A 17,375-nucleotide genomic window follows, 5' to 3' on the forward strand; every position below is an offset into this window, starting at 1 on the left:
AATGTCGATGTTGCCTCTGACCTCTAGGGGGACAAATTGTGCCCCTTGCACCACTGTTATATTGCAAAGCATGTAGTCTCATCCCATATAAAGAAAAGTAAAAAACAGCAGAGAAATACTTCAAAATATGATTTTAATATTTCACCCGCAGTTTCTTTAAGTGAACGACAATCAGCACATATCCATGATGCGCCTGATTGAGCTGATTTTCATTATGTTGCTCAATCCCGAGTCTCGGAGGTTCCTGTACTCTCCTGGCCTTACGAGCATCATCCGGCCTCTGTAGTGGGGCTGCTCGAACATCAGCCAGTAGCCGTCCATCACGTTGCAGGACTGGCAGTCAGACATTAAGTAACGATCCTGGAGAGAATCGCAGTCGTCCATCAGCTCGTGCATCTGGCCTCCGTAGTTCTCCCTTTCGTAGATCTTCATCCTGAACTGCCCCCTGTGCTGCTGGAGGAAGACAAGACATGATATCAGTCCATCGGTTAGACTACCATTTCTTGCTCACGAGCCTGTTCTGGAAGCAGGGTTAGTTTTAAGTTTACCTAACATGCGTGTCTTTGGACTGTGGTTGGAAACCACAACCACCAGAATGTCTTACCATGGGGATCATGCGACAGGAGCGGACGGTGTCCATCATCGCCATGCCCGTCATGCCCATCATGCTCCCCATGCGCTGAAAATCGGAGTACTCCCCTCTCTTCAAGAAGACCTGATTACCCGTGAAGTTGGGGCGTTCGTACACCATGAAGCACCCGTTGTCCACCCTGCAGGAGTTGCAGCGCTTCAGGTGCATGTGGATGTCGGAGCAGTCGCTGCTGCACTCATAGGACTGACCCTGGAAGTTCCTGTCCTCATAGAAAATAATCTGCAGCAAAAAACAAAACAAAAAAACAGACAGGAAACTTAGTCATTGCATGACCTTGCATAACAGTTCGGACCATACACATACTGTACATACATGTAAACAATGTTAAGCAATTTATTACTTCTACAGCACCAGATTTTCCAACATGACACAAACATATGATAAATATTACCCTGGCCATGGTGACACTTTTAGTTTTTGCAATTGATGCCAACCCAGCACCACTTTTATATAGACTATCAGCTGCAGACCACCTTGCACAGCTTTGTGTGAAACATCATGACTCATCACGAGGTGCACGTGGGCCTGCATTCATTTTTTACAACACACATCAATAGTTATTATTGTATGTTCAATGTAGTTTTGGGAGACAATTCAGGTCATAACAGAAGCAAAATGTTCCTCAAATTATGTATTATTAATAGCATTAATAAAAAAGGCCAAAGCTTTGTTTTGTGGAATTTGTTGAATGCCTTCAGTGTAACCATAAAGTTTGGACTCTTCTTCAGATCTGATATTCAATCCCACCACATGGATTTCTACAGGCGAGATGTGAATTACATAGTTGAAGTTTATGGAAGCTGGTATAAAAACCAAATATTCACAACAACTATTGCAGATTCTGACATACAGTGAAGTCTGCCACCCTATAGTGCTGCGCTCTGCCACAATATAGAGTGATGAGTCAAAGCTTTCAGCACAAGCCATGTGGAAATACTACGGCTGTGCGATGTATAAAAAGGGAAAAGGGTCGATGTTGAAGCAGTACATCTGAAATAAGCTCACAAAGATCATGGCCATGGGGAGGGTAAGTGAAACTTTTGATACATCTGTGAGATAATAACAGTAAAAAAAAAATAAAAAAATCAGATGATAATGTACAGACAAATTGCTAATCAAGTCGCATCGTTCTTTGCAGATCATATTCTATGAGGACCGGAACTTCCAGGGTCGCTCCTATGAGACCAGCAGTGACTGCCCCGAGCTCACCTCCTACCTGAGCAGGTGTAACTCCTGCAGGGTGGAGAGCGGCCTCTTCATGGTCTACGAGAAGCCCAACTTCATGGGCCATCAGATGCTGGTGAGGAGGGGCGAGTACCCAGACAACCAGCGCCTGATGGGAATGAGTATGAGTGACTGCATCAGGTCCAGTCGCATGATCCCCCTGGTAGGTTTATCACACTGCGTTGCATTAGAGCCCGGCCACACCACGAATTACAAGAGAGATTCCTTTACATTGTTGCAACTAAAAAAAGACTTGCTAACCATGCAGTAAATAATCTGCCAAAGAGGATTCTGTAAAATGACTGAGCTGAAAGGACCTCCATGTTGGACTCCAACGACATTAAAAGCAGTTTTTCTATTGACCCTCAGAACAAATTTGTAAGTTGAGCAAATGCAAAAGGCTTGTAGGACAACACATCATAAAATATTCTCAACTCAAGGTCCACTTACTAACCTTTGACCGTATCTCACAGCCTTCTTCAACAAATGGAACCTGCACAGGTGTAATCACATAATCAGCATAAGTGCCAATCTTTGATTACGTGATACTCCTGTGCAGGTTACACGGCTGAGATATTTGCCTAAAAGCTCCTGGAAAAGCAAGTAAGTGGACCTTGAGTGCAGAATATTTTCTCAGTTTGTTCAGAATGTGTTGCCAATATTGTAAATAGAATTGGCAAATCCACTTTGTGATTCAAAGGTAAGATGGGAACATTAATGTGCCCTGGGCAGTTTTAAATAAACATGGTCTAGTTTTTTACAAAATTAATATTGTAAAAGCTTTTAATATCACCAGCATGGAGGCCCAGCATGGCTGTGGTTGCAATAATGTTTTAATAACCTTTCTCAAGATCACAAGAGAAGTATCATGTTATCGTGACAGTTGTTTTCATATCAAAACGTGTTGTTTTTTGGAGATAATGAGATCAATCTCGACATCCCAAGGTAACCACGGCCGTCCTCTTCGTACGCCAGTCTCATCACACAAGTGTGAAACCACTAATGTGTAGATCCAAAGGTTGGGTTTATTTTAGGCTCAGAACTCCTCAGTCGTTTCCATGTTTTTTCTCCATCTGCAGCACAGGGGACCCTTCAGAATGAGGATCTATGAAAAGGAGAACTTTGGAGGCCAGATGCACGAGCTGATGGACGACTGTGACAATATGATGGACCGTTTCCGCATGTCTGACTGCCAGTCCTGCAACGTGTTGGACGGCCACTGGCTGATGTTCGAGCAGCCCAACTACAGAGGCAAGATGCTGTACCTGAGGCCAGGAGAGTACAGGAACCTCAGAGAGATGGCGATGAGCAACTTGTCGAGGTTCAGCTCCATCAGGCGCATCATGGACTCCTGTTAACTCTAAATGTACTGGGAGGAAAAATAAAGCATGCTGAAATCCAATGTTTCTTAGTCTTGGCCTGTTATTTGGTGCAAAATGACAATTTCTTTCAAAAATAAATAGGGACTCCTAATGGTTGGCCCTGTGCAGCCGTTTACTTTCACTTCATCTCAGTGTGTTATGAAATTCTTCCTTGCTGGTGCGTTTATGGTAACATTCAGTTTATTCCATCCTGTGAAGGGCTCATTGCAACTGATCTCAATTCATAAACATGTAAAAATCCAATCCAAGGCCATTCTGTAGTCTTTGTGCAAAATTAAAATGTGTTTATTTTGCATGGCAACATATTTAAAAATGACCAATGCATTTCGACTTGTCTTCATCAGGGTCATTGTGTGCAGTAACTTTGTCTGCATGCTCTGACTATTTGAAAGTGAGATATTAAAAATAGCCCACAGTGGAAACAATATGCAAATAGGAAGGTTGTAAAAAAGGATCATGGAATTATTTCCTCCATTAAAAAGGCTCAGGAGCTGACTCTCTGGACGCAAAAGTCAGAGTAAACTTTATTATCCCGCAAAGGGAAATTCATGTGGTCGTACACATCTCCTTAAAAGAAACACAACACAGTGTACGCAAAACAACTGTAAAGTGTAAAAACAAAGAAGAAGGAGAAACGAAGTAGGGGAATAAAATGTTAGCATTTATAATTTGGTTCATTACTTTTAAAGATATTCATTTAATATCTTTAAGCACACATTTATTTAGTTCAAAACACATATTGGTGGACAAAGCTGTGTTTGGAATCACTGACGTTGACAGCTTCTGGATAGTTTAGGAAAATAAAAGAAAAGTCAATCCTTTCAAAAGTTCTTCACACTCTTTAATTTCATACCTGATTAAATGATATTAATGGGGCTCAAACAACAGCAAAGATGTGCTACAGTCCACAGATCCCTATTTTTGGAATTCACAGCTAACCATCGTTGTTGAAAACAATAAATTACTACTATAAGAAACTGTTTTGCTGATGTGTCAGTGTACGTGCTTCAATAGAAAACTCCCCATTTACCTATTGCTTTCAACCTGTCTCATATATTGTACTATTGGTTGATAGGGGACCTGCGTATCAACTGAAATTTTAAGTTGTTTTTTTCTCATGCTGAAAGAAATGCAGACATTTTTGCATCTTTATCTTTAAGAAAATCTCCTTTAACTTTGGCAAGGAGTGATTCCATAATCCAGTGCATGTGAACCAAAGCCGACGTTATTTTTTCAGTAACGGGGTAATCTAACTAATTACTTTTCCCGTCGTTACAATGCCGTTAACGTTACTGGACGTTAAATGCGGTGCGTTACTATGCATTGATTGAATAAACTGTGTAATCCGAATGCACCCCTGGCTCACAGCTAGTGAGGAGGTGGTTTTCAAGGTGGAGATATAAGCACTACTTCAAATTCATTGTGGTCAAAGGCAAGAACGTGCATGTAATGTGTACATTATGTCCAAGAGTGAAGACTTTGTCGACATCCGGTGTAAGCAACTCTAATTTAATATAGCATCTCACAACGACACACACATCTACAAAGCTAGTAGCCAAAACCACCGATACCTCCACCACAGATGATCGCTCGCCATCCACTGGCAAAGAAGGACTCAGAGCAAAGTCCTCCAAGCAGCAAAAGCTAGATCTTTCTGCCTCACAACAAAAACCTATGACACAGGCTGAAGTCAACCGTATGATAGGCTGGTATGTTGTTAAAAGTATATGTGTCATATAAGTTTATATGGTGTAACTGTTAACTGTTTACTTTTCTTACAAAGATAATACTTGAAGTGCAGGATAAACCTCTTGCTGTCTGTCGATGTGCAATAAATATCGAAAGTTATATACAAACACCTGTCTGTTCTACTCATTTCAACTGACTTGTGAAAACTGCTAAAAAAAAATCCCAATTCTTTGACATATAGCAATTTTTTTTTTTACAGTAACAAATAGTTACTTTCCCTGGTAACGAGTTACTTTTATTATAGAGTAATTCAGTTACTAACTCAGTTACTTTTTGGAACAAGTAATGAGTAACTATAACTGATTACTTTTTTAAAGTAACGTTCCCAACACTGGTTTTGAGGGGTATAGCTCCATAGAGTCCCATTCATTCTGCACTGGCCTGTGAGCGCCCCCTATACGGAACTCTGGAGGAACTGCAACCAGTTCAGAAGCCGGAAGTAACGAGGGAGTGGAACTTCTTCCTATATTAGAAATTCTTTGATTTCACTCATTTAGGCCGGATATCCGTTGCCTTGGCCTTCCTTTGTGTTGGAATTTTAAACTCCGGTGGATTTATGAGGACTATTGGTGCGTTCTTTTTGTCCACAGAAGTCGATTTACGAGTTGTTTTCCGGAGTTACGAACCGGAAGTTGCAAAAAGAACGCCACCGAGGTCGTAACTCGTCAAGTCGTCTGATCTCAGAGGACCCCGAGTTCACTTTCAAAGATGGCTACGTCGTGCATCACACGTAGTAAACATTGTGGTTTTCTACAATTTTAAGCACTTTTGTCTTTGTTGTAACCAAATGAAAAAGTGGTACACATAGCACTGTATACTGCTACCTATAGGCATGTTGCTACAGTCTTATTAGGAGTTAAATGCCGCCTGATTAGTTATTTTGTAGCTTGTGCAGCTGAAATTGGCTAGAGACGCTCGGTTGCTATATGACAACAACGGCTTAAGCCGAGCCTTGAGCAGAAAGCAGCGCAGTAGGCGAACGTTAATGTTAATCAAAACGTAATTTTCATGTATCAAACTGTGAAATATATGTGTGTAATATGTCAATAACTGGGTGAATAGAATCCTAAATGTTACTAAAAATGTTACAAAAATCCATCTTTTCTCAGACTCGTAGTATTGTGTGACAAAAAGAACGCAACAACCCGCGGTAACTCGTTTTCCGACATGGATGTGACGTCACACTCGAGCTACTAGTCGCGATTACAAGACAAAAAGAACGTACCGTTAGGTTGACTTTTTCCTCAGATCTCTGCAGGGTAATTCCAGACAGCTAGCTAGACTATCTGTCCAAACAGAGTTTTCTGTTGCACGACTAAAACAACATTTGAACGTAGGCCTACACATTTAGCACCAAAACAAGTTCCTTCCGTAGGCGATTTTGCAGCGGCAAAGCATCTTTTCCCGGTCCAAGACGATTGTGATTGGTTAAAAGAAATGCCAATGAACCAGAGCACGTTTTTCTCCCATTCCGGAATGCTGTGTGGACTAGCCAGACCCTCCTCCGCAGCGGTGTACAGGAAGGTCTGGCAAATATTGTAGATATTGTTTAAAGCAACTACAAGGAACTTTGATTTTGACGGCCCGTGTGGACCAAAGCGCCACCGCCTTGTGTCGTAAAGATCTTGATCTGGCTAGCACGTGCAGGATATAGTGATGAGGTAATGTATCTATTTGTGGCTATGCAAGATTAATAACTGTAATATGACAATGGTGAAGTATTTGATGTAATTGATGTAAAACTGCGTCTCACAACGTATTTCATAAATGAAATAGACATTGTGCATATCTGTCTAAGAGGAAGAGTTCCAATTCAGGATCAGTTCTCAATTTTTGTAATTCTCTCAATCTGTTGAATGACCGACCAAGTTTGACTCGTGTTTTTACCCATGCTCTATACCTGTCCTTTTTAGCTTTTATTTTGTTTTTCGGTAAAAAAAAAAAATACTCTTCCCCAGTATCAGCCGTAAAAACTACAAAACATACGGCCAAAATTATTATTCTGTAAATAAAAATCTCCTGCTTCCTTTTAACTGGCTAACTTACAACTCACTGCGAAACTTTGGGCAAATGTAAACATAGGCTCTTCCTGTCTGCGTGCCATTTGTTCATTGCGTCTGATTTTGCAGGGTGGTTATTGTAATGTTTTCATGAACATACAGGAGATCATTTAACATTGCCGAATCACTGTGTTGCACTGACCCTCTGCTTTCACTGTTCCAGCATGTGTTTGATACAGAGTCACCATCAGACTGGAACAAAAGCCAAATCAAACAGCACCAAGCCATTTTGCTGATATGTAAATCTACCTCATTTGGGTATCAAAGACTTGCCGCACTCTGCACATTTTGTTAATCAATAAATACTTTGATGGGGCTGCAGCAGAGAATGAGGTTTACAGTGCATCCAAATGGGGAAGGTAAGATAAAACCTGCTACAGCTCGTGTGCTTTTTAAAATTCCTTTTAAGATATTTATGTTTTTCCTCTTTTGTCACAGATTACATTTTTTGAGGAGAAGAAATTCCAGGGCCGCTGCTATAACTGCAGTAGCGACTGTGCCAACCTGCACACGTACTTCAGCCTCTGCAACTCCATCAGGGTGGAGAGCGGTGTGTGGGTGATCTATGAGAAACCCAACTACAAGGGTTTCCAGTACATCCTCAGCCCTGGGGAGTACGCTGACAGCCAGCAATGGATGGCCTTCAGCGAAAACGTGAAATCCTGCCGCCCCATAAAGAATGTAAGAGTCCTCATTCAGGCCAAATACAACAGAGGATTTTAGGTTTGACATAGTGTTTGGGCAGTCAACAGCAAAACAGGACTGCGCTCTGTGAACACAACAGACTTAACGGGCAGACAATAGCAAAAGTATTTGGCAGCAATTTTCTAATAAGTTAGCAAAAAAGATGTTAAAAAGGGAATACAAGCTGAAAAACATGGCTAAATGTTAACGCTACACTAATACTTTTATATTTACAATATGCCAAGTGACTAATGTCAAAGGGGTTTCTCGTAGTGACAACCCCATAGAGAATTATGAACCAACTGCAGTTCCCCTTAACTCTACAAAGAGTTTTAGTGTCTCTGCTCATTGTTTTGATTTTACGGACCATACCTTAAGTGGTACGCTACCTGCCCAGCACCCAAGATAGACAGACACAGCGACGAGCTGCTAACCATGGCGGGGCATTTAACATCTAAGGATGCCAGATCATTTTTTTTCTTCTCAGGAGCTGTTGGAGATCAAACTAAGCTAAAAGTAGAGCGAATATTGGACTTAAATTCACCAAAAGGCTGGAAACAGGACTCCAAATGTCTGCCGGTTGTGAAAACTGGCAATAGTTCGCTAACACATTAGCCACAACATGAAATGTGTGTGACTTGTTGTAGAGTTAAATACAGCTTTAAAGAGCCTTATAATAACTATAAACTGTTATGCCACGTTTAAATAATTCTAAAGAAAATGAGGCTTATGTCTGGATAACAAATGTTAGCTAAACAATTAGCAAAAATTTAAAAGATACAGAATAAATGTATTAATTCCACTTGAAGTTTAATGATTTTGTGGGTTTAGCGACATATTGGCAATCAGTGTTTTGGGCTGAATGTAGCCTTTCACCTGATATTACTGTATGTTTCCCAGAACAAAGGGATCATCTCATTAGACCAGTAACAGGGCTGGGTATCGAACCTCAACACCTCAAATTTGGTCTTGCGTTTTTAGGCGTATGGCAGTGCGTGGAAGCTGAGGCTGTACGAGAGGCCAGAATTCGGAGGACAGATGGTGGAGTGCTCCGACGACTGTCCTTCAGCGTACGATACCTACAAGCTGCGCGAGGCTTACTCCTGTGTGGTGACCGATGGCGCCTGGGTGTTGTACGACCTCCCCAACTACAGGGGGCACCAATACCTGCTAGAGCGAGGCGAGTACCGGCAGCACGGCGACTGGGGGGCAGCCTTGCCTGGTGTCGGCTCCTTCCGCAGGATCACAGAGTTTTAACCCTACCTCAGCTTTAGCCTCGACCAGGAAAGGGATCAAGACCTTTCCAAATGCCCACACACTCACTCAACACCATCAATAAATGAGAAGCAAAACACTGACTGTTCTTATGGAGTTTTTTTTGTTGTTGTAAAAATGTCCCATGCAAGACCACTGGTTTGCAATAATGGACATAATTAATCATATCATTTGAGATAGTAAACGCCGAAACACTGTTTTCTCATAATCACAACTTGAAGGTGTACTACAGGGATTTAGGGGGACTTGCAAGAGACTTAAAAATAGGCATCCTGACTTTTATTAGTCCTCCCATAATGCAACTCCTTCTTTAGACCCTCCCTGCCTGGTACACCTTTAAATTCCATGTCTCCAGATTGTAACAGACGCTTTACTGTTATAAATTTGCAGTCTCTAAACTCAAACTAGTAAATTGACATCAACAAGTAAAAGTGGTGTACCCTTTTAAATGTCTCATTATCTCCAGTCAATCTTGTAAGTCAGTTTCATTATGAAGGCATTCCTCTCTATTTTGTTAAAAAAAAGACAGCAGAACAAAACATGAGGAGAAAGAAGTGAAAGTAGGCTTAATATAGATAATTACAGTAAATCGTGAGATAAGTGTTTGATAACTTCAGACAATGCAATAATAAAACCGTCATCTCAGGATAACTATGAATAAATATGACCAAATGTTTTCATTCCAAATACTACTGCAGCTCATTTCAATGCTTTGTTTAACTTCTACAAGAGAGGAACGCAGGAGAACAGCAATTAAAATACGTCCCGTGGCTACTCTACAACAAATACAGATGCACAATTCCCCTGCAGCCAAGAACACACGTGTATATGTGTATGTACGGTCTGCTGTCTTTCATTACAATTAAAAATCTATCCACATCTACTGTAAATCTCTGCCAGCAGACGCTCGTAGCTGCATCGTTCATAACACTCCACAATATCAAAGTGTTGCTTTACCTACAGTATTCTTGCATCCTTACCAGTTGTAAAAAATGTAAACTTTTACCTGAGGGTGGTGCCAGATGAAATCCGCCTTGAAATTTTCATTTTATTTATTTTTTGTGACGGCAGCACTAGAGGAAAGGTCAGGTGGGTCACCACATATTATAGGATTCATCTTCTGGGGACTATAAATATCTGAGGTAAATGTTGTAATGATACTTTTGAATGGACAGATCATTTTATTATTGAGTGCCAATTTGTTTCCATAATGTAATTATTATTATTTTTTTTTAAAGATGATTTTTGGGGCATTTTAGGCATTTAATTCCATAGGACAGATGAAGACACGAAAGGGGAGAAAGAAGGGGAATGACATGCAGCAAAGGGCCGCAGATCAGAACCCGCGGCCACTGCGTCGAGGAGTAAACCTCTATATACGTGCGCCGGCTCTACCAACTGGGCAAACCCGGCCACATAATGTAAATGTTTTATTTACTGTTAATGTTCAATACTTCAATTATTCAGCATCGTTGGCAGATGTATATATATTTTTTAGCTTTTTCTGAGGCTGATTTCATAGAGTATTACATCATCTCCATAAAAACACTATTTCAGAGGTCAAAAGTGCACCTTTTTTCATATGAATCGGTTATGCCGCGTGTAAAATACACAACTCAGTATCTCCTGTTAAGTCTCTGGAGCCTTCCCGCTGTGGCACTGACTCAGCTCAAAGCGTTTCATATCAAACCAGATGTACTGCAGTGCCCTTGTTTTTGTCAGCCGGCTTTGCTGCATCCAGTGGCTTTGGGATGCTTTGCACTTTGCGTTTGCATTGTTTAGGGAAACAGGATTCACTGCTTCAGAACAATGCGATAAGCCTGGATAAATATTTGAATCGCTGATTGAATAATCCAGTTCACACAAAGCAAACCATGTGCTTAGTTTTATTATCCTTGTTCTGTATAAAGAGAATATTGGAGGTGGTTGCTTTAATGTTTTACATAGCACACCAAACCTATTGAGAAGGTACATTTCACATATTTAGTGCCAGATATTTAATGTAGAACAACATATACATTCTTTTGAAAGATTGCAAACTAAACATAATATAAAAAACCTATATAAAAGCCACTTGACAGCCTTAAGCATGTCATATTTTGACCGTATTTCTTTTCCAGATCAGCTTTTGAGAGGACAGAAAGTTCCAGGGTCGATTCCACGAGTGCGAGAATGACTCTGGCAACCTACACACGTACTTCAGCCGCTGCAACTCTATCAGAGTAGAGGAAGGATTCTGGGTAATCTACGAGATACCAAACTACATGGGCTACCAGTATGTGCTCAGCCCAGGAGAGTACCCAGACTACCAGCACTGGCTGGGCATCACTGACACCATCAGGTCCTGTTGCATTATTAGCAGCGTAACTTAAGAGAGAGAAATACTCCCAAACCAGCGTTTTGCCCGTAAATCATGTACACTTTACATTCTAAATATTTTTCAAGGCATGACACAGCAAAACAAATCTGAACTAAAGGTCCACTTCCAGCGCTGTCAACAGCATCTCATGGTCTTTATCAGAGGATGAAGGACTTATTCTTTCACGGTATGTATTAGGCTGATTAATTTTTAATGATAAATACCCCCATTTAATTTATTTCTTACGTGGTATATATAACAAGTATGTACAAACGCACATGATCATCCATTGGCACAGTGTAGCATATATAAACTGTTGCACTGCCTTCTTCAGTTGCTCCAACGTCTGATGTCCGAGAGTAAAGTTGCCAGTGAAGAAGCCAACGGACCGATCTTTTTTTTTTTTTTTATCAGATTCATTTTCAAAAAAGACCATATTTTTGTTTTACTGCACATTGCTGCAGCTGCTCTTTTCACCCTGTGTGTTGAGCTCTCTCTTTTAGCTACAGAGTGAGACATCTCACTTCTGTTCCATCTTTGTTGGGATGCACACATGTGCAGTAACTAGGTAAGGACTAGTGACTACTAGCCAGTCAGAAGCAGAGTATGAGGGCGTACCATGCTAGCAACTAGGCGAGCATTATAACGTGTGTTACAAAGTGACGCACGTTTGTCTCTGAAGTAAAGGCTGGACTACAATAGAGCTGTTTGGAGCAGTTTGTGAACAGTGTTTTCTGTTGGAGATGGTAAGTCCCTTTGGGGCTTACAAAAACGATATGTAACACAATAAAGGAAAGGGAAAAAACCAAAAAGCATAATATGAGCACTTTAAGGGAACCCTAGAGAGCACCTTATCACTTTTCTTTCTACAAGTTTTAGTTGTTGCAAATGTTCAGTGTCCTTCATTTCTTTCTTCCAGATGGGAGACTCGTGGAGGCCGAAGGTTTGGGAGAAGCCAAACTTTGAAGGCTAGCTGATGGAGGTGGCAGACAACATGCCTGTCTTCCACGAGCGCTGGCACAGCTGAGATGTCCACTCCTGCAAGGTGTTCAAAGGCGGCTGCATCTTCTATGAGCATCCCAACTACAGGGGGCACCAGTACCTGCTGGAGACGGGTGAGTATAGACGGTACTCTGAGTCGGGGTGGGGGGTGGAGGGGAGGGGGGGCGTGCAGCCCACTTTTGGATCCATCCGCCAGGTTAACAAAAACTGGCTATGTCATTTTTTTTTTTAAACTGTAAAAAGGTTGAATGTACATTTTGAAAAATAAAGTCATGCTACAAAATGATACACTGTTGCTTATTATTTATTTCCCACCTTCATCTTATATGCTAGAAATGTGTAAACATATTTGATGTCACATATGAAATGGCGCATCTCTCTGCTTCTAAAGAACAAAAAAGTATCTACACTGTATTGTTCTGGAGATATTGAATATGACATTAAAAAAAAGTGAAGTTTGATGTTGTATACAACATCGTTTTAAACATGTTTCATTCTTCAAACACAATTATTTATATGGGCATATTTACATAATGTTAACTTGGGTGTTTAATTTATTTTACTATATAACTTTAAATAGATGTTTGATAAGCTGCGGTGATTACACAGTAACATCAGTTTGTTTGTAACTAAGCATACTTCAAAATGTATAAAAATACAAATAATTTAGGTAGAAACAAAGGTTTCGAAATTAAGCAAACATTTTATGGCCATAAAATACTGTAGAAACAAACTAGTCACAGAATATGCTTCAATATTGTATTTTTAAAATGTAATATTTTCACGTCAATGTATGTATTTGCTCCTTACTGCTCATATATATATATCATATATATATGGTAATTGTCAGTGAGTAAAGTATATGCAATATAAACTATGTAAACTATTTAATATATAAAACAATATTACAGCATGAAGTAGTAAAACACTGTTACAGCATTCTGCATCACCACAGGAGCAATCAGACAGATGCCATGTACTTTAAAACTAGTGCAGCATCAGCTAATGTGCCAAAGTTAATGGAGAGCTCATTTGAATGACAATACTTCTCCTGGCAGTGCATTTCATCAGCCTTTATATGAAAGTGGACCATCAGTAATGCAGTGTGAATGAGGGGCTTTGATTTGATAGGGTGAGGAGAGACATAAGGTGAGTATGGAGCACACAGGGAAGGTGAGTACTGCAACTGTACTGTAACAATATGACATGATGCACCTCATGCTAATTGCTGAATGGTTGTACATATCATTCAAATAGCTCAGCTTTAGTGTTATTTCTACGAGTGGATGCTCTAACACAGGATCCTGTGTGCAGATCTTCTTTTATGAGGAAAAGAACTTCAAGGGTCATCACTATGAATGCAGCGGTGACTGTCATGAACTCAGCACTCACTTCCAGCGCTGTAACTCCATCCGGGTGGAGAGCGGGGCTTGGGTCATTTATGAGAGACCCCAATACAAGGGCTACCAATATGTCCTCAACAGAGGGGAGTACCCCAGCTACCAGAGCTGGAGCGGCTTCAATGACACCATCCGCTCCTGTCGGCTTATCAGACATGTAAGTAATGGAAAACAGCTTTTGAGCCAAGGCTAGAAATGTTTGTATCACTTTTGAACCTACAAGATAGTTGAATTTAAACGTTTTTTCAGACCAAGCATGGAGCTGGTTTTTACATCAGTTTCTTTATATCCGATGTGCTGATATTCTGGGTGTCCTGGTTCCAATTATGTACTTGTTTCACCCACGCAATGCAACTGTGTGGGTAATACCATTATACTTACATTACATAATATGGTGCTGTATTTATCAAATCCTATACTGTAACAAAACATCCCAGTTTTTTTCTAGTAGTGTAGTACAACTTGGCTTTTCAGTGGATTTGGATTTGCGGCTTGTGCACGTATTTGTTTTTGTTTTTTTAAATCTCTAAAAAAGCTAGAGCAAATAATAAATAAATAACACTCAAAAAGCCTAAAGACAAAACTTGCTGAAGAAGTCCACCGTGGACCAACTACAATCATTAGATCTGACAAAAGTAATTTAGTTAGTTTTGATGCTCACATTGATTTTTCATTCATTTGGCTTAGCGGGTGCCCAAAACGGCTTGGGTTCTATGCCTAAGCCTTATTATGGTAGGAAAAACGCTGACTTAATGATACAAGAATATTGCAAAATGTGCAATTTACTACACAAGGCTGTCTGTATGAATATAAAATACATATTTACTAATGACCCATGGAAAGTTAAAGGAATAGTTCAACATTTAGGAAAATATACTTATTTGCTTTCTTACTGAGAGTTAGGTACAAGATTAATAACACTCTCATATGTGTCTGTTAAATATGAAGCTACAGCCATGAGATGGTTAGCTTAGCTTAGCACAAAGACTGGAGACAGGGCTAAACAGCTATAGACTGGCACTGTCCAAAGGTCAAAAACCTGTCCACCAGCACATCTAAAGCTCACTAATTAGCATGTTATGCTTGTTTAATGTTCAAGCTTTCTAGCATGCACAAGATCCGCATCTACGAACGTCCAGACTTCAGCGGCCAGATGTTCGAGCTGAGCGAGGACCTGCCCAACCTGCTGGACCACTGGCGCTATCGTGACATTCACTCGGCTCACGTCCAGGACGGCAGCTGGGTTTTCTATGAGCATCCAAACTACAGGGGGCGCCAGTACCTGCTGGAGAAGGGGGAATACAGACGGTACCCAGACTGGGGGGCCCAGCATCCATCTGTGGGCTCCATTAGACGTGTTGTGGACATATCTTAAACCTTCCTGTTTCTCACCTTCCTCCACCCATTACCCTGAAGTTAACTCAACCTCAACCTGCAAATAAAAGCACACAAACTGCGGTCGAACGGATGGGAGTGATTTTCTTTGTTGTGATTAAAAAATAAAATCGTAAAAAACGAAATTGCACAAGGAGAGAACAAGTTACATTTTACGATACATTTTTGAACATGCACGTAACAGCGTAACTATAGAGTCTATCCTCTGGGGAGCATTACATTTCATGACAAATGTTTATATTCCTTGATTTAAAGTAGAAACTTGGTCGGCTTTTGGTGTTATGGACAAAGATCAGGGAGTAACCAAAAACAATATGATCCATCTTCTGGGGGACATGAATATTGACTCCATATTTCATGGAAATGATCATTATCATATAATTTGCATTAGGCTGGCTGTGAGTTGGATGCTGGTAGCTCTATTAGCTGAGCAGTGGGTGCTAACATCTGGTGGCTAATGAGCCACCCGGCTGCAAAAGCCCACACTGATGATTCAAGAGTATTCACCAACAGGGACCCGTGGTATGTAAGCACCCATTGTTCTTTAGATGGCAGCCTGTGCCAGAGAACAATACAGCAGAAATCCACCAGCCAGCTGGTGCACAGACACAACAACAACAAAAAGATACAGTGTGTTGGAAACAAGCCACTTTCGGATAGATAATGCCACCTGCTGCACTTGCTTTGTCTTTTCAGCTCTAGGTCTTTAAGTCAATTTCTGCAATGGATTGTTAGACCTTTATTTTGTAAAAGTTCTGCAGAGCATCTGGACTAAACTCCATTTAACATTTACATAACATAACATAACATTTACAACTTAAGACTTGATGAATTGCTGTAGGAAAAAATGCCTTTATTGATGTGTTAAAATTTTTAATTACAGAAACTAACTTTTGCTGTTGGCTTATCAGAATGTGAGAAACATGTGACCCCAATTAATACTTATCAACAATCATAACGGAAGACTTGATGGCTTAGTAAAAAGTGACAGTGGTGGAAGACCTATTCAGATCCTTTGATTAAGTAAAAGTAGAAATACTGCAATATAAAAATTTGGAGAGAAAAAAAAGTTAAAGCCCTGCATTGAAAATAGCAAACAATAGTTGTAATATCAAGAGTGAATTACCTCATAATCAGAAAAACGGTCCATATGAGTGTTATATATTATATTATTGGGTTAATATTACAGCTAAATTAACGTGTAAGTTAATGAATACAGTTAGTCGTCTTACCATCAGATTGCAGGATGCAGGCTTACAGTAGGAGCCACCTAGTGGTGCTAGAGCTTCATTACACAGGACAGAGCTTTCATGACAAAATCTGGACTGTGTGGGAGCTCATTAGGGAAATAAATAAATAGATATAAAGTTGGGGATGAAACAAAAAAGGTTCACCATAGTAAATCAACATTATTTATTATGATATCATTTAACAGTAGCTATGTAACTTAAATCAGTCATAGCATGTATTACTTGTAACAAGTTGTGACTTGTAAGTTAAAATCAGTTCTAAAAATTCCTGATATTTACAACTAGTTCAAAAACTGTTTAAGCGTTATAATATTGAGAATTAGGAGATGCTAACTTGTAATTATGACTCAAAGCTTTAAAATACTATAGCATCAACGTATCCCATTTGGTTTTCTTTTTCTTCTTCTCTCTCACCACTTGTTTGCACCATGTGGTAACTTTGCATCATTGCTGTCTAAAACCTTAATGAATTGCAATAATATGTATTGCCAGAAGACAAGAAAAGATAATGCATTCTGTTGATGAACGGGCCCTCGAACTCCACGCATGTCGGAAATTACATATTTCAAACCACCTCCTCTGTGGTGCTAGAGAACACACTACACGTCATGTTGATGTATATCGTATTGCTGTGTAAAACCTTAATGAATTGCAAAAGTATGTATTTCCAGAAGACAAAAAAGATGATACATTAGCATTTAGCATTACTTCCTTCCTTTGACACACTGAGCTCCTCTCTCTTCTCTCTTTCCATCTGTGTGCATCCATGCCCCAGAAATGCTTGTTACTAACCTAGCTCTGGGGAGCTTATTCCCGGAGCCCTTATGTTTTTTGTCGCCCAGTTTTCCTTGGATTAGGGTGTCACCTAAATCATGGTTGCAGCTGTCGCCGTGGTCCTGCTATGCCCTGCTACACCCTGCTACGCTCTGCAGTGCCCTGCTAC

At 40.3% G+C, this 17,375-nt stretch overlaps 4 protein-coding genes and 1 pseudogene across 7 annotated transcripts; 4 read left to right on the top strand and 1 right to left on the bottom strand.

Annotated features, from left to right (window-relative positions):
• Positions 1-57: 57 nt before the first annotated feature.
• Positions 58-6,262, bottom strand: LOC114550895 (gamma-crystallin M3). The gene is made up of 3 exons (XM_028571860.1): positions 6,233-6,262; positions 605-871; positions 58-453 (listed from the first exon to the last, which is right to left on the bottom strand). The coding sequence occupies exons 2-3, from the start codon at positions 797-799 to the stop codon at positions 172-174; spliced, it is 477 nt and encodes a 158-aa protein (XP_028427661.1). The 5' UTR covers positions 800-871; positions 6,233-6,262; the 3' UTR covers positions 58-171.
• On the top strand, positions 1,665-3,234 carry LOC114550894 (gamma-crystallin M3). The gene is made up of 3 exons (XM_028571859.1): positions 1,665-1,679; positions 1,791-2,039; positions 2,956-3,234. Exons 1-3 carry the CDS (start codon positions 1,665-1,667, stop codon positions 3,232-3,234), a joined length of 543 nt encoding a protein of 180 aa, XP_028427660.1.
• LOC114550893 (gamma-crystallin M2-like) lies at positions 5,539-9,107 on the top strand. Of its 4 annotated transcripts, none has more exons than XM_028571858.1 (4): positions 5,539-5,576; positions 7,231-7,426; positions 7,506-7,748; positions 8,733-9,107. In XM_028571858.1, exons 2-4 carry the CDS (start codon positions 7,418-7,420, stop codon positions 9,006-9,008), a joined length of 528 nt encoding a protein of 175 aa, XP_028427659.1. In that variant the 5' UTR covers positions 5,539-5,576; positions 7,231-7,417; the 3' UTR covers positions 9,009-9,107. The 4 variants fall into 4 exon arrangements, with proteins under 4 accessions (XP_028427659.1, XP_028427658.1, XP_028427656.1 ...); XM_028571857.1 differs by lacking the exon at positions 5,539-5,576 and adding an exon at positions 5,697-5,737; XM_028571855.1 differs by lacking the exon at positions 5,539-5,576 and adding an exon at positions 5,701-5,740.
• A 747-nt stretch (positions 9,108-9,854) lies between these two features.
• Positions 9,855-13,427, top strand: LOC114550653 (gamma-crystallin S-1-like; annotated as a pseudogene).
• A 115-nt stretch (positions 13,428-13,542) lies between these two features.
• Positions 13,543-15,162, top strand: LOC114550654 (gamma-crystallin S-1-like). Its single transcript, XM_028571413.1, has 3 exons — positions 13,543-13,560; positions 13,645-13,944; positions 14,887-15,162. Exons 1-3 carry the CDS (start codon positions 13,543-13,545, stop codon positions 15,160-15,162), a joined length of 594 nt encoding a protein of 197 aa, XP_028427214.1.
• Positions 15,163-17,375: the final 2,213 nt, after the last annotated feature.

The sequence above is a fragment of the Perca flavescens genome, chromosome 24 (genome assembly GCF_004354835.1).
Source record: "Perca flavescens isolate YP-PL-M2 chromosome 24, PFLA_1.0, whole genome shotgun sequence".
Classification (NCBI taxonomy): Eukaryota; Metazoa; Chordata; class Actinopteri; order Perciformes; family Percidae; genus Perca; species Perca flavescens.